At 39.7% G+C, this 24393-nt stretch overlaps 1 protein-coding gene across 6 annotated transcripts in view; it reads left to right on the forward strand.

The window, feature by feature from the left end:
• The window catches only part of herc2 (HECT and RLD domain containing E3 ubiquitin protein ligase 2), a 167091-nt gene that overhangs the window by 100454 nt on the left and 42244 nt on the right, over nt 1-24393 (forward strand). For 3 of the 6 annotated variants that reach the window (XM_078402096.1, XM_078402100.1, XM_078402099.1), the window contains exons 48-67: nt 628-726; nt 840-1008; nt 1133-1258; nt 1802-1910; nt 2886-3025; nt 3442-3632; nt 5345-5450; nt 5541-5632; nt 6454-6632; nt 8871-8982; nt 9725-9806; nt 11279-11422; nt 11503-11593; nt 13732-13909; nt 14619-14700; nt 14791-14962; nt 15428-15572; nt 15996-16221; nt 16537-16711; nt 22931-23117. In XM_078402096.1, the coding sequence (XP_078258222.1) occupies nt 628-726; nt 840-1008; nt 1133-1258; nt 1802-1910; nt 2886-3025; nt 3442-3632; nt 5345-5450; nt 5541-5632; nt 6454-6632; nt 8871-8982; nt 9725-9806; nt 11279-11422; nt 11503-11593; nt 13732-13909; nt 14619-14700; nt 14791-14962; nt 15428-15572; nt 15996-16221; nt 16537-16711; nt 22931-23117 (2805 nt within the window). The remainder of the gene's footprint in view (nt 1-627; nt 727-839; nt 1009-1132; nt 1259-1801; nt 1911-2885; nt 3026-3441; nt 3633-5344; nt 5451-5540; nt 5633-6453; nt 6633-8870; nt 8983-9724; nt 9807-11278; nt 11423-11502; nt 11594-13731; nt 13910-14618; nt 14701-14790; nt 14963-15427; nt 15573-15995; nt 16222-16536; nt 16712-22930; nt 23118-24393) is intronic. The other 3 variants (XM_078402097.1, XM_078402102.1, XM_078402098.1) reach the window with 2 other exon arrangements.

The raw sequence follows: 24393 nt of genomic DNA on the forward strand, positions 1-24393 counted from the left end.
TCCATTGTCAGAGTGAGGCCCAGCACAAATTGGAGGAACAGCGCCTCATTTTGCTTGGGCAGCTTCCACCCCAGAGGTATGAATATTGACTTCTATAACATCAAGTAACCCTTGTAGGAAAAAAAACTGCAGATGTTGGTTAAAATCTCGGAAGAAGGGTCTTGACCCGTAACGTCACCCATTCCTTCTCTCTCAAGATGCTACCTGACCCGCTGAGTTACTCCAGCTTTTTGTGTCTTCCATCAAGTAACCCTTGCTTTCCCTCTCTCTCCGTCCCTCCCTCTTCCCAGTTCTCCAACCCGTTTGACTGTTCCTCTGATTACATTTTATCTGTTTGCTTTGTTGTCAACTTTTCTGAGCTAACAATGATCTATTCTACATTTTCCTTGAACAGTATCTCTTTTGATGTTGAGTTTTCACACCTTACCCTACCTTATCTCTGTGTCCCCCGCTCCCCTGACCCTCAGTCTCAAGAAGGGTCTCGACCCGAAACATCATCCATTCCTTCTATCCAGAGATGCTGCCTGACCCGCTGAGTTACTCCAGCATTTTGGGTCTATCTTACTTTAATAACAATTGGGTTGTGAGCTATAATTCAAATTCCAATATACTGTTCTTATTTTGTAGCCTTGGGCTGCTGTGGTGACTGAAAGCCAAACTTATAAGAAACGTGCAGATTTCCTGAACAATGATGATTATGCTGTGTACATAAGGGAGAACGTTCAGGTGGGGATTGCCTTACGATTTAATTGCTGTTGAGCCATTAATTTGAACGGCATGAATGGTTTGAAAAAATATTGCAGGTGTAATTTTTCTCTTTTCTTTTTTTGACAATGCAGGTGGGAATGATGGTTCGATGCTGCAGAACATACGAAGAGGTATGCGAGGGAGATATGGGCAAAGTAATTAAATTGGATCGAGATGGGTTGCATGACCTAAATGTGCAGTGTGACTGGCAACAAAAAGGTGGCACTTACTGGGTCAGATATATCCACGTTGAATTATTGGGTATGTTTACGCAATACTAATCACAAATATATATTGCACAATAGTTGCTGTGTTTGTTTGGAATTGCAGCTAACTACATATGAAGTGGTGACCACCAGAGGTGTACTTTCTTTTTGTCCATCAGGTTTCCCCCCACAGAATTCTACTTCTCACATAAAGATTGCAGATAAAGTGCGGGTTAAGGCTTCAGTTACAACTCCAAAGTACAAGTGGGGATCTGTTACCCATAGGAGTATTGGTGTTGTGAAAGGTAAGAATATCCTGGTCTTCTGTTCTGCACCAGCAAATATAATCACACGATTTTGTGCATTGTTTTGATCAAGATTGATAAATTGGTACAAAGGAAGATGTCGTTTTGCAGCAATGGGGGTAAAGTTGCTAAATGTTGATGCATAGATTGTAATACCTGCGATTATGGGTGTTCAGGTTATGCAAGTTCATCCTTATGGAATTCACAGATCACTACCCAGAAAATTAGATGTGCAGAAAAAAATTGCCCTTACAGAATTTACGTTGGTAAAGAATTAAATAAGGAACTATTTAATTCCAGCTTTTTTTTTTTAAGCTAGAATGTTTTAACAGACGAGTAATTGTTTTGATTTATTAAGAGAGGCATTAAACTACTTTCTAAGCAGATCATGGTTGAAATGGATAAGTTTATTTTTCATTAATTTAAATTTATTTAAGGATTACTATGTTAAGTCGTAGTGTGAAGAACATGTACCAATGGATACTTGATAGTGTCTTTAATCCTAATGTATTTTCATTGTGCATTGGAATTTCTTTCTTTCAGCATTTAGTGCTAATGGGAAGGATGTTATAGTTGATTTTCCTCAGCAGTCCCACTGGACTGGGTTGCTGTCTGAAATGGAGTTGGTGCCCAGCATCCACCCAGGAGTCACGTAAGAAATTTAATAAAATAAATGAAATTGGCTCTCTTCATTCATATTTTTGTCCATTTGTCCAATGAAGTATTGAATAGAAAGTCTATATTGGATTAAAGACATACTGATTCATATTGAAGTCCAGAATTTAATTCATTTTCCCATCTTTATGATTGGTTTAGTATGCATTCTCATTCACTTCACATGAAAATAAATAGGTTCTTTCAGATTATTCAATCTATTTATTTAATGTCTACCAAGTTGAATTGAGATGATGTGATCTGAGAGGAAATGGGAAGAATAGATGCGATTAGAAATCAATAGAGTTTTCCTTGTGGACGTAAATAAATTCCTTATTATGCATCCACTTCTCTCCACCTCGCATCTACCCATACTTTATCTCCAAAGTTCGTCCTTGTTTGTATTACTGTTGTTGTTCACAATAACTTGCTTCTTGCTATTGCAGAATTATCTTGGAAGGTTAAAATGTTAAAACATCCATTGTCACTTCTAACATTGCTTTTTCCCTTTCACCCTTCGTCTCCAACCCTGCTGACCCAATTGCTCTTGCTTGCAATTTCCCCTGCAGGGGGACTTATTTAAGTCAAATAATCTACTTAAAGCATTTATCTTGATCTGCCTGTCAATATTACATATGGTTGCCAACAGTGTCAACTGGTCTCACTATCATCCTTCACTTTTCCTGTCCCACCTTTTTAATTGTTATCTCAAATTCTTTATATCCAATTACTTCTGCCATCTGTCCACTCAATTTTCAAGTATTTTCCAAGCCTCTTGTTGCCTTTCCTTTGTGAATAGGAGGGGGTAAAAAAAAATCTATGCTTGTGCAAAATTTGAAAGGCACTTGAAGCAGCAGCGCCCTTGGTTCTGATATTTTAATTGGGCAAACTGTTTGAAGTTCCGTTAGGTTCTTGAATAAGAGATGGCAGATGAGTACAATTTAATTAGGCTTTGCTTATTTGCCTTCAACAGATGTGATGGTTGTCAGATGTTTCCACTGAATGGGCCCAGGTTCAAATGCAGAAACTGTGATGATTTTGATTACTGTGAAAACTGTTTCAAGGCAAGGAAACACAATTCAAGGCATACCTTTGGGAGAATTAATGAGCCAGGTAAAATGCAATTCAAGCTAAATACCAGAGTACTACGAAACTACTCAAACACAGTCCACCACCCTGTGCTAACTTGACAAAAGTTATTAATTCCATAATGGAACAACTGCCTGCATTTTACAATAATTATTTGCAGATTTTTTAGCCCTAAAGGTAGATATATTAGTGAATGGAATTGTTTAAAGAGAGCACCAGATAATCCTTCAGTAAAATATTTCTAATTCTCTTGAACATTTAAGTAGCTAAAATTCATTAAAGTTCAGTTATGTTTCCTTTGGAATTCAATTGAGTTCCATTTGGGGTCTTCAAGATTTTATGGTGTAAAGTTTTTTTTGTCCCCTAATTTTGTCTTACCATCTGCACTGCAGGAGCTTAAAATGGCTTAGTTAGTAATAATTTCTATATCGATTTTAAAGGGCAATCACCTGTATTTACTGGGCGCTCAGGAAAACAGCAAAAGAAACGATACAGCTGTCAGAGAGGAATGTTGTTGGACGATTGGTCAAAAGTTGTGAAGAACTTTGGAGTCTCCTCATCTGTTAGTCAAGCTTCCCGCCTCATTGATGGCTCTGGGCAGTGTTGGCAGTCGTCGGGTTCACAAGGGAAAGTAAGTGATTAAATTGAAGTAAGTAATTGAATTGATTAGTTTTTATCTTTGCCTTTCATATATTTTAAGAGTCAATCCTGAAAATACTGGAACTCTGTCTCTCCTGAACTTTCTTATCTGAAATTGTGTTAGTTTTGGTCTGATTTTAAAAAAAAAAAGCTTTATTTCTCAGTATGGAAAGCAGAGCTTCCCTCTTTCAATTAAATTGAATCGAAATTATGTTTCGGTGTAGCCATCGATCAAATGTCTAGACTTCTCCTTCCTGATAGCTTCAGGTTTGGTTCGTTTCAAGTCTATTTCAATCTGATACAGTCAAGTACGCTTAATGGTTCGGATTGCCAACAAGAAATCCATAATCTTCCATTCAAATTCTCCTTGTAAAACAAGGGTGTTCAACTATTACAAGGGCACTGCTGGTGCTCAACAGAGCCAGTCTCAAGATTTCTGCCTGCGGCCTCACAGACTAGATATGAAGAATATTATTTGGATTTTGGATCTGTTTTTATTTTACCTTGATAGTGAGATCATGAAGTTGCTATCAGCCCCAGCATTTGATGTGCATACCTCTCCAATGCTGCAGACCATAACATCTCAGTTTCTTTTGGCTTAAAAAAAACCTAGTTGTACGCTGACGGGGGGTAAGAAAAAATGAGATATCTTATTCATGAATTGGACTTTTCTGGAAGGTATTGGATTCTTGTTTTGAGATTCTTATTTCTAAGATGCTCTGAATATTGAGTAAAATGCAAGAGGCTTGTGAATGCAATTTAAATTATTTCCGATCAATTTAAGGCCTCTGCATCATGTTTGATCCTTCCAAATAATTACAACTTTGCTACCACCAAACAGCCCACACTGCAGTCCATTACATTTCATCTGGGAGGCTGTATGTTCTATGATTATTAAGGGGTTGGACATGTTAGAGGCAGGAAACATGTTCCCAATGTTGGGGGAGTCCAGAACCAGGGACCACAGTTTAAGAATAAGGGGTAGGCCATTTAGAACAGAGATGAGGAAAAACTTTTTTAGTCAGAGAGTTGTGAATCTGTGGAATTCTCTGCCTCAGAGGGCAGTGGAGGCCAATTCCCTGAATACATTCAAGAGAGAGCTAGATAGAGCTCTTAAGGATGGCGGAGTCAGGGGGTATGGGGAGAAAGCAGGAACGGGGTACTGATTGAGAATGATCAGCCATGATCACATTGAATGGCGGTGCTGGCTCGAAGGGCCGAATGGCCTACTCCTGCACCTATTGTCTATTGATTTCACGTGGGCGATGGGAATCCTTCCCATCCTTGACAATTGTTTGAATGCAGTGCATGGAGTGCGGGTAACAAGCTGTTAACTGAATTTGAAATTGTTTCCCCGGCATTCCCCTGCTATCAATCATCTAAGGATGAATGTCTTTGAGGAGGTAATAAACTGGTTCTTAATCTGGATGAATAACAAATATAAGACTGAGAAATGATGAAACTCGATACAGATTTGAGTTGAGGCTGGAGTGTTCTGCACAGAACTGTTACTTGGCTGTTTTGATCTAAGTTGACAATAAAGTGGATAATCTGGAATTATATTTTTGTGCTTCTTATTTTTGTACGTTGTTGCATTTCAGATTAGACTTTTGGTGATTTGCTGTGTAAAGTGACATTATCAGTTCAGCATCCTTGTATGGTGGATAGATTTGTTCTCTTAACCTTCCCTTGTTATTTTGTTAGCATTGGATCCGATTGGAGATCTTTCCAGATGTCCTTGTTCATCGACTAAAGATGGTTGTGGACCCTGCTGATAGTAGTTATATGCCATCATTAGTTGTGGTGTCTGGTAAGTTAAGTACACTGGCCATTTGTTGCTAGCTCTCATTTCTGTGTCGTGAAGATACATTGAGTCAAATGTTTGACTATTTTGTTTCAGGAGGGAACTCATTAGATAACCTTATTGAGCTGAAGACTATCAACATCACCCCGACTGACACTGTAGTAATGCTTCTGAACGAGTGTGTGGAGGTACATGTTTTTAGTGCATTTTTAAATGTGCTTGCACAATTTCTTAAAGATATTTTGCTCTTGTATGTACTAAAATGAGACATGTGATGGATTAGTAACCTCAGCCGAGTATCTCTCCTACTAACGTTCAATAATAAAAGTAAGATAAGCTGCACAGTTGGTGGAAGGGAATGCCTAGAGGGAAATTGGATCATCAATGTAAGTAATAGTAGAGGTCTTAATTTTATGGTAAGCTTGTGCAAAGAAGAATAAAATAGGTTATTTAAAGGGAGAACGATTACAGAAAGCTAAAACACCAAAGGATTTGAGTGTCAATGAAAAGCAGAAAGATAGCTTGTAGATCAAGAAAGTAATAAGAAGGGTAATGGAGTGAGCTTCAGAATATAAAAGTAAGAAAATGCTACACTACAGAATGCATGTAAAACCACATTCGGAGCACTATGTGCACTTTGGGACCTCTTATCCGATTGTATGCCAACATGACTCCTGTTCCTGTTTCTTATTGTTTTTCTATGGAGATTAAGATCCCAGCAGATGTAATCTCTCACACATCTGGTGTTAAGATGAAATGGTTTTGTTCAAACTTTCACTCCAGCAGCTTTCTTTCCCTATTTCACATCCTTCTCCCTGGTGAATATCTTTCAGAGGTATCCTGGTCCAGTTTATTTCTGTTAAAAGGGCTGAATGCAAAAAAATAGTGTTTGAAAAAGCCTCTACTTCACGTTAATCGTAGAAACACTTATTCATGATGTGCAAACACTTTGGGGAAACAGCATTATAGAAATGGGTGCAAGTGTTTTTAACCGTTTCACTTTTCTCAGCAGCACAGGTACATTGAAATAGCTATCAAACAGTGCAGAAGTTCTGGCATTGATTGCAAAATCCATGGCTTGAGCATTATGGGGCGCATCCGAGCAGAGGAAGAGGATCTTGCAGCAAACTTTCCTTTTCTTGCTTCCGATAATGAGGAGGAAGATGATGATAAAAGCAATACTGGAAGGTAATCTGTGCACTAATAACTAGAATACATTTTGAACAGATTGGCACAGTTTTGAATAAAAATCATTCATTGCTTTTATTTTTGAAAAAATATTTTTATTTTCCCTATTTATTCTGATTTCCAATCTTGAAGACTCTCCAATGCTGCAGTGAAATTGACAGCTACTAATATTTAAAAAATTCAGGGTAACCCTCTTCTCCACATGGATATACTTGCCCTCTGGCCAAATGAATACATAAAACATCACAGATGTAGACTAGGTTGAGTTGCACCTAAGTCTTGTCTTCTGCACCAAGGGCAGCCCTCTTTCATTATTGTTTGGATATTTTTGTTCTGTATCGGTTATACAAGAAAAGACAACTTCGTTTATAATCTTGTGCAAGAATGCACTTTCATTCAATGACAGTTTCTTTTTTAAATGCTGCATCCACATTTATATTAAAATGTCTGAATAAGGACATCTTGTCAAGCAATTATAAGCTCCTGCCTTTAAAGTTTCTGATGCACCTTAAGTGATAAATGTTTGTAATTAGAGGGTGGTAGAGTTATAGAGACAGTTTCTATTGCAAATGAGAGCATAGATATTTTTTGGCAACACAAATCTGTCCATATATTACTGGTACCTGGCATTGTCAAACCATAGGCTAATTATTCCTTGCCCTCTAATCCTACCCTTCTCATCAAGCTACACCATGTTGATTCCTGCGAACAGCTCAAAATAATAACAAGATGGATATTAAAAGTCATGTACAGTTGCACTTACAGCGAGCACAGCTACTGTCACATATTAGCTATCACACTTTACCTTATCACATGTGCAAAAACAACTGCAATCATGGGTTTATGGAAGGAAGCAGAAGGTATTTGTGAGAGGTTGCTTTTCAGACTGGAGGCCTGTGCCTAGTGGTGTGCCTCAGGGATTTGTGCTAGGCACATCATTCCCCTTGGTTTATATCAACTATTTGGATGGCAATGTAAAAGGCATAATTAATAATAGATGATAGTAAAGTAGGTGGTATCACAGGCAGTGAAGATTCCTATCAAAAATTCCAGCGTGATCTTGATCAGCTGGCCAAGTGGGCTGAGGTCTGACTAATGGAGTTTAATGCAGGTCAGTGTGACGTGTTGCATTTTGGGAAGTCAAACTAGGGCAGGACCTTCACAGTGAATAATAGGACCTTGGAGGGTGTTATCAAGTAGAGGGATCAAGGAATGCAGGTACATGGTTTCATGAAAGTGGCATCATAGGTAGATAGGGTGGTCAAGAAGACTTTGGTACATTGGCCTTCAGTCAGAGGGCATTGATGTATAGTAGTTGGAATGGTATGTTATGTTATAGCGGTATGTTATAGTATGTGCAATTGTGTAGGGGTAACACTGAGTAGTGGCTGTGAATATCTAAATGGGGATAGGTGGATTAGTGAGCAAGGCAACGGGTAATTGTCCCAGTCACAATTTTAAAATCGCATCTTATTTTAATATTTCTAGACCAAATTTCACATTTATTCTGAAACCTGTGTCTGTAAAAGTGTAATTCTTTAATGCTGTTCAATAAGAAATGATGACACCTTAGCACCTCCAAAGGCAAGAATCTATAATTACTCGATAGAAGCATCTGGTATAGAAACTTATTGGGAAAGTTGAACTTGCTTTAAAATGTGTTTAGCATTTTTGAAGCAAGTTCAGTTTACCTAAAGTATTCATGTTATAGTTAAATTATAATCTAATATCTGAAATTAATTTTAATGATTGTGAGCAGCACTGTGGTGTCACAATGTAATGTCCACTGTTTCAGCTGGTGTTAATCAGGGTACTTGCATGGTCCTTTGTCAGTGAAGACTTTTAGCATATAATTGATCTAAATTTAAAGGAACCAACTTAATAATTTGAATTTTTACGTTCACCAGAAAATATATTTGATTTTTGTTTGCCTCATTTGATGCCTATAAAGATGACAGCTTTAATAGTGGCATTGTCCTTAATAATGTTGGATTGTAAAACTAGATCGATGCACTTAAATTCCTGCACTGTGATTTATGGTCATGACTTTCAGGTGCCAAGGAAACGCTGTTGTTAATGTGCTAATTTTGCAGCAGCGTTAATTTTATTTAAGAAATAATGTTACGTTATGATTTATTTTGCCAGTATTATTTATTTTGCTATTTAAATCCTGAGTGCAGTTCAAAAGCATTATTCCTCACGATGAAACTTTAAAATCATATTTTCCTACTCTCCTAGCCTTGTAAGGAAGAAAACATCTGGCTTAGAATCAGCAGCAGCAGTTAGAACAAAAGTGTTTGTATGGGGTCTAAATGACAAAGACCAGCTTGGAGGACTGAAAGGATCAAAGGTCAGTATTGTTATATCTGTGATTATTAATGTTGTCTCGTATTTGTTTACAAACATCAATGGGGCAAATCGCAAGAGGAATTTAATGTGAAAAGATCCACTGATACATAAAAGTGCAGAATATTATTTAAGAGTTTGAGGGATATTGCTCAGAGGTATCTGGTTGTTCTTGTAGTCAAGTCAGTTAAAATTAACTTGCCGGTTCAGCAAGCATTCAGGAAGACCTTTATTGCAAGATGATTTGAGTACAAAAGATATCTAGCATCAATTATATAGAACCCTGATGAGACAGCATTTACAATATCAAACTGGTTTTCTCACCTAAGGAAAGATATATTTAAGAAAGAGGGAGTGCAGTGAAGATTCACCACACTGATTTCTGGGATGGCGGGTTTGTAGTACGAAGAGAGATTAAGTGAAGTAGGTTTGTACTTTTGAGTTTAGAAGGATAAGAGATGATTTTCAGTGAAAAATTAGTCATATGTTAGAGGCCTTTTAAAACAGTGTTTTCAGTTCAAAAAGCCATCTGCTGCAGGGAATGAAAAGTGGACGTAGGATCTCGGCCTGAAACATCAACAGCTCCTTTTACCTCCTCAGATGCTGCTGGACCAGCTGTGTTCCTCAAGCATGTTTTTTATTTGCATTAATGTCCCAGCATCTGAAATCCAATGTCTCCAGGTATTTTCAGTTTGCTGACAAATCTGTACTCCAGTCTTTTAAAACCTCTCTACTTTAAATTTTAGATAAAGGTTCCCTCGTTTTCAGAGACATTATCAGCTTTAAACGTGGTACAAGTGGCTGGTGGTTCCAAGAGCCTCTTTGCAGGTAATGCAACATCGACTTCAAATGTTTTTCCAAATCGTATGAGAACATTTTGTGTAGGAAGGATTTGCAGATGCTGGTTTACACCGAAGATAGACACAAAATGCTGGAGTAACTCAACAGGCCAAGCAGCGTCTCTGGATAGAAGGAATGGGTGACGTTTCGGGTCGAGAGCCTGAAGAAGGGTCTCTACCCGAAACGTCACCCATTCCTTCTATCCAGTGATGCTGCCTGTACCGCTGAGTTACTCCAGGACTTTGTGTCTCTCTTCCGCGATAACATTTTGTGTTTGTATTGGCCATTTTTGGGGTTTGCCAGGACCACTCTGCTCCAGACCTCATCGCAACCATTGTCCAAACATTCACCAAAGAGTTGCATTCAAGAGGTGTGATGAGAGTGGCGGCCGTTGGTGTCAAGAAGTATCATCAAAGACATTTGTGGTGCTGGAGGGCAATCAAACCAGCCACAGGATGTTGAAGTTCATTTGGGCAGTATCCCAGACTCATCTCCAGCTGTCTTTTCTGTCTTAAAGTCAGATGCCTATGTTCTGATGATTACTATGTTCAGTCCTATTCACAACTGCTCTGCAAATAAAGTACATCATGGTTGCATATAATAAAATTTAGACCACATTCATGCATGGGCCGATAAGTAGCAAGTAACAGTGCTGGGTAATGTCTATAATCTAACAAAAGTCTCACTATTTTCTCCTGCACATTCTTATGACATAGTCTTTTTTCCCCGGAGTAGAGGAATCAAAATTTAGAGGGCATGGGTTTAAGGTGAGAAGGGAAGAATTTAATAGGAAACTGATGGACAACTTTCTCACTCAGTAGGTGGTGCACATGGACCACATATAAGGAAGAAAGTAACAGATTAATGGAGAGACCAGCTGACACGGGCATGAAAGATTGATGTAACTGTATTTCTGTTTCCATCCATTTGTTCAGTTAACTTATCCACATGACATGGCCCTTCATCTATTTGGTACCGTATCGCAATGACCAATGCATTTATCAAGAAGAACAAAATGTTTAAAGAGTGCATTTCTCTCTTTTTTCACCACTCCTTAATCTTTTGGATGAAGATGAAATTTGATACCATTCGTAATTTCCATAGCATGTTTGTAATTTGAAATGGATCATTAGTCATTGTTGTGGAATTCTGTGCCAAAGAAGGCAGAAGAGGCCAATTCACTGCATGTATTCAAGAGAGAGTTAGATATAGATCTTCGGGCTAATAGAATCAAGGGATATGAGGAGAAAGCAGGAACAGGGTACTGATTTTGGATGATCAGCCATGATCATATTGAATGGTGGTGCTGACTCGAAGGGACGAATGACGTATTTTCTATGTTTCTCATTCTGTATGGTCATCCCTTTTAAAAAAAACAAAAAAAAACGCCATCACTTCTAATTTTATGTTTCAACTAAAGGAGTGTAATCATGGCTAAATTTTCAAACTTTGCTTTGCAGTTACTGCTGAAGGTAAAGTCTATGCCTGTGGAGAAGCCACAAATGGGCGTCTCGGACTTGGAATATCTAGTGGAACAATACCAATTCCTCGACAGATATCAGCCCTCAGTAACTATGTTGTGAAGAAAGTAGCTGTGCATTCGGGTACCTGCTTCAGATTTATTTTTAAAGCTTTATGCAATAACTTATCTTTAAATATATCTAACGTTACTCTGCATTTGCAGGTGGGCGTCACGCGATGGCTTTAACTGTTGATGGAAAGGTATTTTCCTGGGGTGAAGGAGACGATGGAAAGCTTGGACACTTCAGCAGAATGTAAAAATATGACTTGATTTTCCCCTCTCTCTGCTATTCCATGAAATGACCCCCCCCCCCCCCCCCCCTCTCCCCATCCCCCTTGTTTCTCCCCATGTTCAGTTCTGGGCACCATATTATGGGAAAGATGTTGTCAAGCTGGGACGGGTACAGAGAAGATTTATGTGGAATGTTGCCAGAGGGTCGGAGCTAGAGGGAGAGGTTGAGTAGGCTGGGATTCTGTTCCTTGGAGCGCAGGAGGATGAGGGGTGACCTTATAGAATCATGAGAGGAATAGATCGGGTTGATGCACAGAGTTTCTTGCCCAGAGTGGGTGAATCGAATACCAGAGGGCATAGGTTTCAGGGGAAGCGGAAATGATTTAATAGGAATCTGAGGAGTAACTTTATCACACAAAGGGTGGTGGGGTGCATGGGACACGCTGTCAGCAGATGTAGTTGAGGCAGGGACTTACCCAACATTTAAGAAACAGACAGGTATGTGGATAGGACAGGTTTGGAGGGATATGGACCAAATGTGGGCATGTGGGACAAGTGAAGCTGGGACATGTTGGTTGGTGTGGACAAGTTGGGCTGAAGGTCCTATTTCCACGCTGTATCACCCTCTGACCCTATTTATAAAAGACTGGAGCATTAAGACGTTACTAAATAATCTTTCTGCAATAACATAACACTTGATATGTTTTGGAGAAACAAGGAACTGCAGATGCTGGTTAATACACAAAAGAACACGATGCTGGAGTAACTGCAGGTCAGGCAGCATGGACACAAAATGCTGGAGTAACTCAGCGGGACAGGCAGCATCTCTGGAGTGAAGGAATGGGCGACATTTTGGGTCGAGACCCTTCTTGAGACTGATGACCCATCAGAAACGTCAACCATTCCTTCTCTCTAGAGATGCTGCCTGGCCCGCTGAGTTACTTCAGCATTTTATGTCTATCTTCGGTTGTCTGCAGTTCCTTCCTACACAGGTCAAGCAGCATCTCTGGAGAACATGGTGATATTTCAGGTCAAGTCCCGTCTTCAGACTTCAGAATCTGAAGAAGAGCCTCGACCCGAAACGTCACTTATCCATGTTTTCCAGAGAGCTGTCTTGCCTACCGAGTAACTCCAGCACTTTGTGTCCTTTTGATATATTTTCTTAGATTTTATTACACTCCTTAAAATTTTTAATCGAGATTATAATCCCTGTACGTCCTTTTCAATACCTTTATATTATGTGTGTGACTATTTGTTTGTTGTGGCAAATTATTTGTTGTAGATTTAAATTAGTCTTTATGTTTCGAAGTATATATTTTTAGTCGAATTTTTGTCGGTTTCCCATGCGAAATCTGAGAGTAAGAAATATAACTAGAAGATTTACGTGCTTTTAAACTGTTTTTCCCATTCTTTTCTGTGGCTGATCTTCTATCTCAAGACCATGATCATACCAGATCCCTATTTCCCACCGTTTCACTTCTTTCCCAAAATCTATCAGTCCCAGCCACTAAATGTTCAAGATTCTGTGCAGAGGGATTTCAAAATATATATAGCTGAGATGAGAAATTAGGTGTGGACACCAGTTGAAGGTGGAGCTTAGTCAAGAGCACCTGTTAAAGGTGGTGCTGGAAGGTGGGAGACAGCCTATGTTTAGTTGAGAGATAGAACAGGGACACGGGCACTTTAGCCCACCAAGACCACACTGACTAACGATCACCTGTTCACACAAGTTCTGTGTTATCACTTTCACATTCACTCCCTGCACACTCGGGGCAATTTACAGAGGCCAATTAACCAACAAATCTGCTCGTCCCTGGGATGTGGGAGGAAACTGGAGCACCTGAATGAAACCCATGCGGTCTCAGAGAACATCTGTAAGACACACAAATGGCAGCTGATGTCAGCCTCAATCTGGGTGTCTGGCTCTGTGAGGCAGCGGCTCTTATCCCTTGATCTCCGCTTGAGTTTTGCTGTGAGCAAGGAACTAAAGTTGCTATGCTAAGCTTTGTGAATGCACCATTGGTTTGCATATAATACTCGGATATAAAGATATTTATGTAGTAAATGCTGTGATTTTAACAAAATTGACACTCCATGTGCGTTGTGACAAAACTTTGAAAGAACGCTTGCACTTTTTCTAAAATTATGTATTTTTTTCAGGAATTGTGATAAACCAAGACTGATTGAGGCATTAAAAACCAAGCGCATTCGAGATATTGCTTGTGGGAGCTCTCACAGTGCTGCTATAACCTCAAGTGGTGAGCTGTACTCATGGGGCCTTGGCGAGTATGGCAGACTGGGACATGGGGACAACACAACACAGTTGAGACCAAAATTGGTAATTACTTATTTTACACTGTCGTCAACGTTTCTATCCATCTTTCATTCTTTGTTCATATATTTGCACTTCTATGGATAATAACATTTTGAAATTATCACTTGTCACAATATGGTAAGCATTACTGAGGAATCAAAGTTATTTTTTTTTTTTCCCCCTCAGTTTTGCAAACCCTATTTACTGACTTTCTTGATTAGTATGGGCATCAAAGGTTATGGGTAGAAGGCAGGAGAATGTGTTTGAGAGGGAAAAATAGATCAGCCATGATTGAATGGCGGAGTAGGCTTGATCGGTCCAATGGATGATGGTTCATTTTTCCCTCGGATGCTGACTATTCTTTAGTCATTATTTAGATACTGTGTGGAAACAGGGCTTATGGCCCACTGAATCCGTGCCGAATTGTACACTAGCTCTATCCTACACACTCGGGACAATTTACAGAAGCCCACAGGGTCTTTACAAAATTTACAAAAACCCACACGATCACAGGGAGAACGTACAATCTCCGTACAGACAGTACCCATAGTCAGGATTGAACCTGGATTTCTTGCACTGCAAGGCAGCAACTCTGCCGCTGTGCCACCCTTGCTTTTATTTATCTGTGACTGAATATATTAATACCTTTTGTTCAGAATGTTTATAATATTTTTGAATATAAGATCTAGTTCTGCTGTGACGTTGAAATTAAGCAGTAGTTTGCATTTTGCAGGTGAAAGTTCTTCTGGGGCAGAGAGTCATTCAGGTGGCATGTGGGAGTCGGGATGCACAGACACTGGCGTTGACTGATGAAGGTAAAGAAGAATGTCCTGCTAATTTGCAATGTTTTTATCTACCAAATCCGTCTCTTTCTTTACAACAACTGTTCTTGTTAAATTCTTTAGGTCTGGTATTTTCATGGGGAGATGGTGATTTCGGGAAACTGGGACGTGGAGGAAGTGAAGGTTGCAACGTTCCACAAAACATCGAAAGACTGAATGGCCAAGGGGTTTGTCAAATTGAGTGCGGTGCCCAGTTCTCTCTGGCGCTTACAAAGTCTGGCGTGGTGTGGACCTGGTAGGTTTAGGTTTAATAAGAACATTGTATTGTAAATGTTTGTCATGTTAGGCAAGCATATTACTTCTATCTGTGGTGTGGAGTGTATTATACACAAAATATACGGTGTATGCACAGAAACTTTTACCCAGTGTAGCAGACTCAAGAACCGGAGGACAAAAGTTTAAGATGGGATAGATTTAATAGAAGCTTGAGGGGTAACGTTTCATACAGAGGGTGGTAGGTATATGGAATAAGGGACCAGGGGAGGTACTTCAGGCAGGTACCATAACATTTAAAAGCTATTTGTACTGGTACATGGATAGGAACGGCTTAAAGGGGGTAAGGGCCAAACATGGGCAGGTGGAACTAGTGAAGTTAGGGCATCTTGGTTGGCATGGGCAAGTTGAACCTAAGGGTCTGTTTCATGCTGTATGACACTACACCATGAAACTGTTTTCATTGATTAACGTTTCTTCTGTGCAGGGGCAAAGGAGATTACTTCAGACTAGGCCATGGAACTGATGTTCATGTGCGGAAACCACAGGTGGTGGAAGGTCTGCGTGGGAGAAAGATTATTCACGTGGCTGTAGGTGCATTGCACTGCCTTGCTGTCTCTGATACAGGCCAAGTAAGTAAGCAATATTTCTATAACAAGTGAGAATTTGGTCTGGACGTAGCACAGATTTTAGCTAGGAAAGGAGATATAGGTTTATATTTTTTCAACAAAAATGTTAAATTATCCAACTTAAGTTATTCATTTCAAATTTGCGACTTGATCTTTATGTAATCTTTATTTACCATTTTTCATGGGCTTCAACTTAGTGCAACGTCAAATCATAAAATTATGTCAGCATATCTGTCATATTTCACTTGGAACATTGTGTGTCCATTCTGCTGAAGTTTATGGTAGATAAATAGAAAGTTTTCAGTCTTAAAAGATGTCCCTCTGTTTCACCAAAATGTAGAGCAAATTAACTTTTCAACAGGTCTATGTTCCAAATTCTTAGCTTTAAATACAACGTTTGTTTTCTCCCTGATGTAACATTTCCAGGTTTATGCTTGGGGTGATAATGATCATGGCCAGCAAGGAAATGGAACCACAACCGTCAATAGGAAGCCTACCCTTGTGCAGGGTCTCGAGGGACAAAAGATCACTCGTGTTGCTTGTGGTTCTTCGCACAGTGTAGCCTGGACAACAGTGGATGTGGCAACACCTTCAGTGCATGAACCGGTCCTGTTCCAAACTGCCCGAGATCCTTTAGGCGCTTCATACTTGGGTAACATTTCAATTTTGGCTTTTAAGTTTGTTACGTGTTACGGATTTGTGTTTTAACAATTTGTATTGAACTATTTTAAGATTATTTACCGTCTTTAAATGTAATTTTGTGCTTTTTAGGTGGGAGCAGAGAAGAAATTCATTGGCTTTTGCTGATTTGCAAGAAATTTGTTTTTTACATGTATGTTAATGTTTATGTAGGAATCAATGAAACACATTTACTGTGACCTTGTGCTGAGTGTGCCTCTAAATTAATCTAAAGAATGAATATTAGTTTTGGAGAAAGTGGTCATTTACTCCTCGTGTTTATTCCAAGTAGGTGTTCAGTCAGACATGGATTCCACCGCCATCAGCAACAAAATTAGTGGCTTGAACAACACAAAACCTAATCGGCCCTCACTAGCGAAGATTCTACTCTCGTTGGATGGAAATCATGCCAAGCAGCAAGCATTGTCCCATGTGCTGACAGCTCTGCAGATCATGTATTCTCGGTAAGACCTCAGAGCTGGACATTATCCGAAAGTGAGTGAGTTCCTGGCCCTCTGTATAGGTTTCTGGAGATTGTTGATTATGCTACTCAGTAATGGTATTGACTTTTCCTCCGCCTGGGTGTCTAATGTGCTGCAATGAACACGTATGAACAATGAAGAGGGGTCTCGACCCGAAACGTCACCATTCCTTCTCTCGAGAGTTGCTGCCTGAGTTATTCCCGCATTTTGAGTCTATCTTCTATCTTTTAAATGATGTGTTTATTAGTGAGGCCGACAACAGAGCCATCCACCATCAGTTATCTGAGCATTTACCCACCATCTAGTTCCTGCCTCAACCCTCCCTGTCTCCTCTTTGCAGTGGCAGATCTTTTCTCTCCATTCTCAGTCTTTGTCTTCAGACTTCAGGTTTCAACCTGAAATGTCAACAATGCCTTTACCTCCCAAGATACTGCTCACCCCGCTGAGTTCCTCCAGTAGGATGTTTGTTGCTCCAGATTGCAGCAACTGTAGCCTTTTGTGTCTACATTTATCCAACATGTTGACCAAATTTCTGGCTTTTTGCAGCATCGTCTTTTCAGATTTTCAGTACTGGTGATTTTTCTCTTCTAACTTTTTATTTTTATTTTTTATAATTCTATTTTTATTTTGATTTTCCAGTTCCATACATTCCGCAATGATACACATTCTCATTCACCTTAAACCCTCCTTAGTTAACAAATACTGCATATCCCAAAATAAAGCATACCACAGGCATTGGAATCACTACAAGGATGGGTAATGACTTACTGGACATTTGATCATATCCAAAACTTAACTACACACAAAAACAAAAACAAAAACAACTAAAACCAACATTTGGGGTATACCTCTATAATATTTCATCACTACTTCTGGAGCGGTATGAAATCAAGAAAAATGAGATAGGACACGGAAGTAGGATACAAAGAACCGCTTTAAACGAATGATGGCCGTACGGGCATGATGTACAACATCCATTTTTCCCACCTTTTCAAAAATATTCCCTGTTGCAATCTTAAAGTAAAAGTTATCTTTTCCATTATAAAAATATCATATACAATGTTAATCCAGTCATCCACGTTAGGTTTTCCAGGTTTCAACCACTTCCTAGTAATAGCTTTCCTGCTGGCAGCACTTAAGATCTGGAAAAGATACTTATCTTTAATAGAAGCATTTTGTACTGGTAAAGCACCAAAATATAAAAACTCAAATTTAAATGGAATATCCATATAAAAAACTTTTTGTAAAACTTTATGAATCTCCTGCCAAAATGGGATCACTGATACACAAGACCAAAATATGTGAAAATGGTTTGCCTCAAGGCACCCACATTGTCGCCAGCATGAAGAAGAATTTGTGTAATGCCTTTTTTGAACTGGTGTAATAAAAAACCTAATAAGGGTTTTCCAGCAAAACACCCGCCAAACATTTGAACTTGAAGTTTTCCCATTGTATCTCACATAAGCTCTCCCAGGTTTCTTCCTTTAGAACCAGATTACCTTCCCTTTCCCATTTCTGTTTTACATACAGTGAGTTGCCTTTTCTCTGCCGTAAACCCTTGTATAATTTTGAGATGGTTTTCTGTTTTGAGCCTCCATGGTAAGCATCAATAAATACATTTAACAAAATATTATCCCATTTTACTTCTGCACATTCCTTTTGTATTTGATCTATATAATGACGAATTTGAAGGTATCTATAGAAATCATCATTATTCAAACCAAATTGCCTCTTCAGATTCTCAAAGCTGTTCATAGACCCCTTATGTAAAAATGTGCAATATGATGTCAAACCTTGAGAACTCCATCTTTTAAAACTAGTGTCCTGTCTTTTTGGTACAAAATCTGGATCAAACGTGCACCATCTCAAAACCTTCACAGCGTCCCTCAGATGATTTTGGGTAACGACCTTATTCCATACCCTAAGTGATAATCGAATCCATGAGTTTCCCAAATTAATTAACTTATTTGTTAACTCCTTATCTCCGATTGCAGCCTGAATCGGAAATTCCTCTGTTATAGCAATCTCAATCTCTTTCCATCTAGCACAATAGTCAGGGTTGCACCAATAAATTAATGTTCTCAGCTGAGCAGCTGCATAATAGTCTTTCAAGCACGGGAGTGCAACCCCACCTTTATTTTTGGTCAGTTGTAACCCCTGGTATCTGATTCTTAGTCTTTGTCCCTGCCAAATATACCTCGAGATATGTTTATCCCATTCTTGAAATTGTTGGTCTGATATATCTAGTGGAAGTGATTGAAAGAGATACAACAGCCTCGGTAACATAACCATTTTGACCGATTCAATACGAGATCCAAAATTAAGATAAGGTATTAGGTCCCACCTCCTAATGTCTTCCCTGATCTTATTGTTCAATGGGAGGTAGTTAAGCAAGTGCAGTTTAGTCAGATCTATTGGAATGTTTATTCCCAGATATCTCATGGATTCAGCATCCCACCTCAAGTTAAACTTTTCCCTTACTTTTACTGAGGGGCTATATTTGAAACTAAGAATTTGTGTTTTTATAACATTTATCTTATTGCCAGAGAAGGATCCATATTGTTCCAAAACATAAAATAACTGTAACAAAGACTGTTCAGGGTCTGACAAATACACCAATAAGTCATCGGCAAATAAGGAAATCTTTTGTTCCCCTCCTTTCATTACTATTCCTTTGATATTATTATTCTGGATAATCCACTGACTCAAAGGTTCGATAAAAACCGCAAATAAAAGGGGGCTGATTGGACATCCCTGTCTTGTTCCTCTTTCTAGCAAAAAAGGTTTTGAAACTACTCCGTTAATTTTAATTCTTGCACTTGGGCTATCATAAAGAGCCTGTATTGTTTTAATAAAAGTATTGTGAAATCCAAATCTATCTAAAGCTCTAAGCAAAAAAGACCAATTTACACAATCAAAAGCTTTTTCAGCATCTAACCCCACCAGGACTGCTTCTAAGTTAAATTTTGTTATGTGGTCAATTATGTGCAATGTCCTTCTAATGTTGTCTTGGGTTTGTCTCCCTCGAACAAACCCTGTCTGATCCAGGCTAATAATTTGTGGTAGCAAACACTCTAATCGTTTGGCTAGTATGTGAGTAAAAATTTTGTAATCCTGGTTGAGTACGCTCACTGGCCTAAAATTACTGCATACATATTTATCTTTTCCCTCTTTCGGAATCAATGAGATTACTGCCTCCTTCCAGGAGGGGGGTATTACGTTCTCTTTGAGAACCCAATTGAAAGTACGTTGTAACGTAGGGACCAATGAGTCCACCATTACCCGGTACCATTCTGAAGGGAACCCATCTGGGCCCGGGGCCTTATTTGGTTTAAGATGTACTATAGCAGACCTAACTTCTTTCTCTGTTATTTCAGCTACAAGGGACTTACTCTGTTCACTGGTCAATTTTGGCAAATGAATCTCCTTAAAAAAATCCTCCATTTTCTCCACTGATTTGAGGTTGTAAATATAATCTTTTGAAATATATATCAAAACAATTTTGTATTTCCTTCAATTTGTAGTGTGTAAAATTAGTTACAGGGTGTTTTATTTTATGAATTGTAATCTCTGCCTGTTGTTTTTTTAGTTTATAGGCTAATATAACTTACTGGCTTTTCCTCCCCCATCATAATATTTCTGTTTTACAAAAATCAACTTTTTTTCTATATCTTTTGTATAAATATCATTTATTTCATTCTTCTTCTTCACAAGTAGTTCTCGGATTTTTTGATCATTTGTATCCTTATGGTTTTGTTCCAGTTGTTTCAGTTCCACTTGCAGCCGCTCTAACTTTTCATGTCTAGCTTTCTTTATGTGAGCACTGCATCCTATTATCTTGCCCCGAAGCACCGCTTTACATGCATCCCACAGTATCAGAGGTGAAACTTCGTCATTGTCATTTAGTTCCAGATACTCTGTAATATCGTTCTTAATCTGTTCTTTCATATGAGTCAGTACATATGTATTTAATCTCCATAAAGTGTCTCTTTGATACCGATCAAGAAGTAGTTTTAAAAACACAGGACTATGATCTGAAAGGTCCATGCTCCCCACCTCGCAGCTTACAACCCTATGAAGGTCTTTTCCAAAGGTAAGAAAATAATCAATCCGAGAATATGCCAAATGTGGATTAGAAAAATCTGTGTAGTCTCGTTTTGACAAATTTAGTTCTCTCCATATATCAATTAACCCAATATCATTCATTGCCAAATTAATTTTTTTATTTATCAATTTCGGCTGAGCTATATGAACATTTGAAGAGTCCAGTTTAGGATTTAATCTAACATTAAGATCCCCCCCACAGATTAATACTCCCTGGGTTTCAGATACTATCAAATCAAACACTTGTTTAAAAAATTTCCAATCCGAGTTGGGAGGAGCGTAAATATTTAACAGAGTAACCAATGAGCCGCCTAAATTACCTCTCATGAAGATATATCTCCCCTCTGGATCTCTCTTTTCAAAGGTGGGATCAAAACTTATATTGCTAGAGATTAATATTGCCACCCCCCTCCTATGACCAGCACTATATGATGAGGAGTACTGATGTTTAAAGCCCAGTCGTTTTAGTTTAGCATGGTTTGTTTCAGACAGGTGTGTTTCTTGTAGAAAGGCCACCTCGACTCTATCTCTCTTTATTTTGGTTAATATCTTGCTTCTCTTAATAGGATTGATAAGGCCATTCACATTATAAGTTACTATTTTAACTGCTTGCATTTAGTGTCCAATAAGTAGAAGAAATAAAAGTATATAAACCATACCAGCTCCAGTATCCATGCACGAAACAGCCCCCAAAAAACAACTACAGAACAAAAACACAATAATGACACTAAAGTAAATAAACGGACTTCCAACTGTGGGGTCCTGATTTTGACCCTATTAAAGCCCTGATGGTGAGAGGGCTTTGAGGTGTTGCCTCTCCCCCTGACAGGTGGGAGAGGGCCGTCTTCTAACGGTGGCTCTTCAGTTCCAAAGCTGTCCATCTATCCGGCTACCCGGTTAGAAGAGTCCACCCGACATATACGTAATATCCGTGTTCATAGCCTATACCATGCTCGTTTAATAGGTTAACTCTCTTCTCGAGGTATTGAAATCCTCTATTCTGCCAGGCCAGTCTAAGCAGCTCCTCTTTCATCCTGTAACTTGACAACTTGGCCACCATGGACCTCGGTCGGGCATCCCCGGGCGGCTTCGACATCAGAGCTCGGTGCGCTCTCTCTACCCGTAGTTCAAAGGCGGCCGGGAGCCCCAGTCCTTCCCGCAACAAACTTTCCACAAAATCCACCATTGACGGGGAGTTCTCCTCTGCTCCCTCTTTAACTCCATGAATTCGGATATTTTCACGTCTGGAGCGGCTCTCTATATCCGTCAATTTGGCATCTAGGTATATTTGGAGTTGCAGCAGCTCCGTCACCACGTCCTCTGCCACCTGTAGCCTGTTTTCAGCCGCGTCAATCCTCTCTTCCGCCTCCCCGATTCTGGTGTTCGTCTTAGTAATTTCTTCCCGAATTCCGTTCAACTGCTCACTATTGTCCTTTCTAAACTCTCTCAACTCCTTTAAATATGAGGCTGAGGTCCGCTCTCTCTCGTTCCTTATCTGGGTGCATTTGCTTATCATCGTCCTCCCTTGCACTGCTAGCTGAGGAGGCTCGGCTAGCCCCTTCCCCCTCACCATCGAAAAACTCCATCCGCGTCGACTTTTTACTCTTTCCTCTAGGCATAATCCTGACCCACAATATTTAGGAAACTGCAACAAAAGTTTTGGAAATATTCGAGTTGTAGTGGGTAAATATTAACTCAAAATGTCGGGAGCTCTTACCCTAATCTGCCATCTCGTGGCTCGTTCAACCGGAAGTCTCTCTTCTAACTTTTAAGCAGTTAATTCAATACTGTTTCACTATCATACCTATTAAACTAATAAAACAAAGTGCTGGAGTAACTCAGCAGGTCAGGCAGCATCTCTGGAAGACATGGATAGGCGATGTTTCGTGTGGAACACTTCTTCAGACTATTTTTTTGCTCAAGATTCTGGCATCTGCAGTTTCATTCTCTATTAAAGTAGTTGTCCCGTCTCGGATTTTTTTTAATGATTGGCCGAAATTTATTTATCTTTAATTTTGGATCATCCAAGTTTCAGAATTGCAAGACAATAATTTTCTACTTTTCACATGGATTAAAAAAAAATGTTTTTCCCCATAGTGATGCCTTAGTGGGAGCCCTGATGCCAGCCAGCATGATTGCACCTGTAGAATGCACGTCAACATCTCCCGTGCCGCCGGCTGATTCGTCTACAGCCACAAGTCCAGCTGGAGAGTGCGCTTCGGACGTGGCAAGTGACAGGGAAGACCGAGTGAGTCCAAATCCTTGGCAGGACAGGAGAGGGGAGGTGAGAATGTTTATGCAAGTATGGCATGGATGTTTAATGCTATATACAACTCTTGTAATAATATTAAAAAAACCTGGATCTGTTAAAGAAATATGGAACTGGATCTGATGTTGGAGCTTAATCCTGAATGTCATAAATGGAGTTATAGACAATAGACAATAGACAATAGGTGCAAGAGTAGGCCATTCAGCCCTTCGAGCCAGCACCGCCATTCAATGCGATCATGGCTGATCACTCTCAATCAGTACCCCGTTCCTGCCTTCTCCCCATACCCCCTCACTCCGCTATCCTTAAGAGCTCTATCCAGCTCTCTCTTGAAAGCATCCAATGAACTGGCCTCCACTGCCTTCTGAGGCAGAGAATTCCACACCTTCACCACCCTCTGACTGAAAAAGTTCTTCCTCATCTCCGTTCTAAATGGCCTACCCCTTATTCTTAAACTGTGGCCCCTTGTTCTGGACTCCCCCAACATTGGGAACATGTTATCTGCCTCTAATGTGTCCAATCCCCTAATTATCTTATATGTTTCAATAAGATCCCCCCTCATCCTTCTAAATTCCAGTGTATACAAGCCCAATCGCTCCAGCCTTTCAACATACGACAGTCCCGCCATTCCGGGAATTAACCTAGTGAACCTACGCTGCACGCCCTCCATAGCAAGAATATCCTTCCTCAAATTTGGAGACCAAAACTGCACACAGTACTCCAGGTGCGGTCTCACCAGGGCCCGGTACAACTGTAGAAGGACCTCTTTGCTCCTATACTCCACTCCTCTTGTTACGAAGGCCAACATTCCATTGGCTTTCTTCACTGCCTGCTGTACCTGCATGCTTCCTTTCATTGACTGATGCACTAGGACACCCAGATCTCGTTGAACTCCCCCTCCTCCTAACTTGACACCATTCAGATAATAATCTATTCTATTCTTACTTCCAAAGTGAATAACCTCACACTTATCTACATTAAACTGCATCTGCCATGTATCCGCCCACTCACACAACCTGTCCAAGTCACCCTGCAGCCTTACTGCATCTTCCTCACAATTCACACTACCCCCCAACTTAGTATCATCTGCAAATTTGCTAATGGTACTTTTAATCCCTTCGTCTAAGTCATTAATGTATATCGTAAATAGCTGGGGTCCCAGCACCGAACCTTGCGGTACCCCACTGCCATTCCGAAAGGGACCCATTTATCCCCACTCTTTGCTTTCTGTCTGTCAACCAATTTTCTATCCATGTCAGTACCCTACCCCCAATACCATGTGCCCTAATTT

This window comes from Rhinoraja longicauda, chromosome 7 (assembly GCF_053455715.1).
Source record: "Rhinoraja longicauda isolate Sanriku21f chromosome 7, sRhiLon1.1, whole genome shotgun sequence".
NCBI classification, from domain to species: Eukaryota; Metazoa; Chordata; class Chondrichthyes; order Rajiformes; family Arhynchobatidae; genus Rhinoraja; species Rhinoraja longicauda.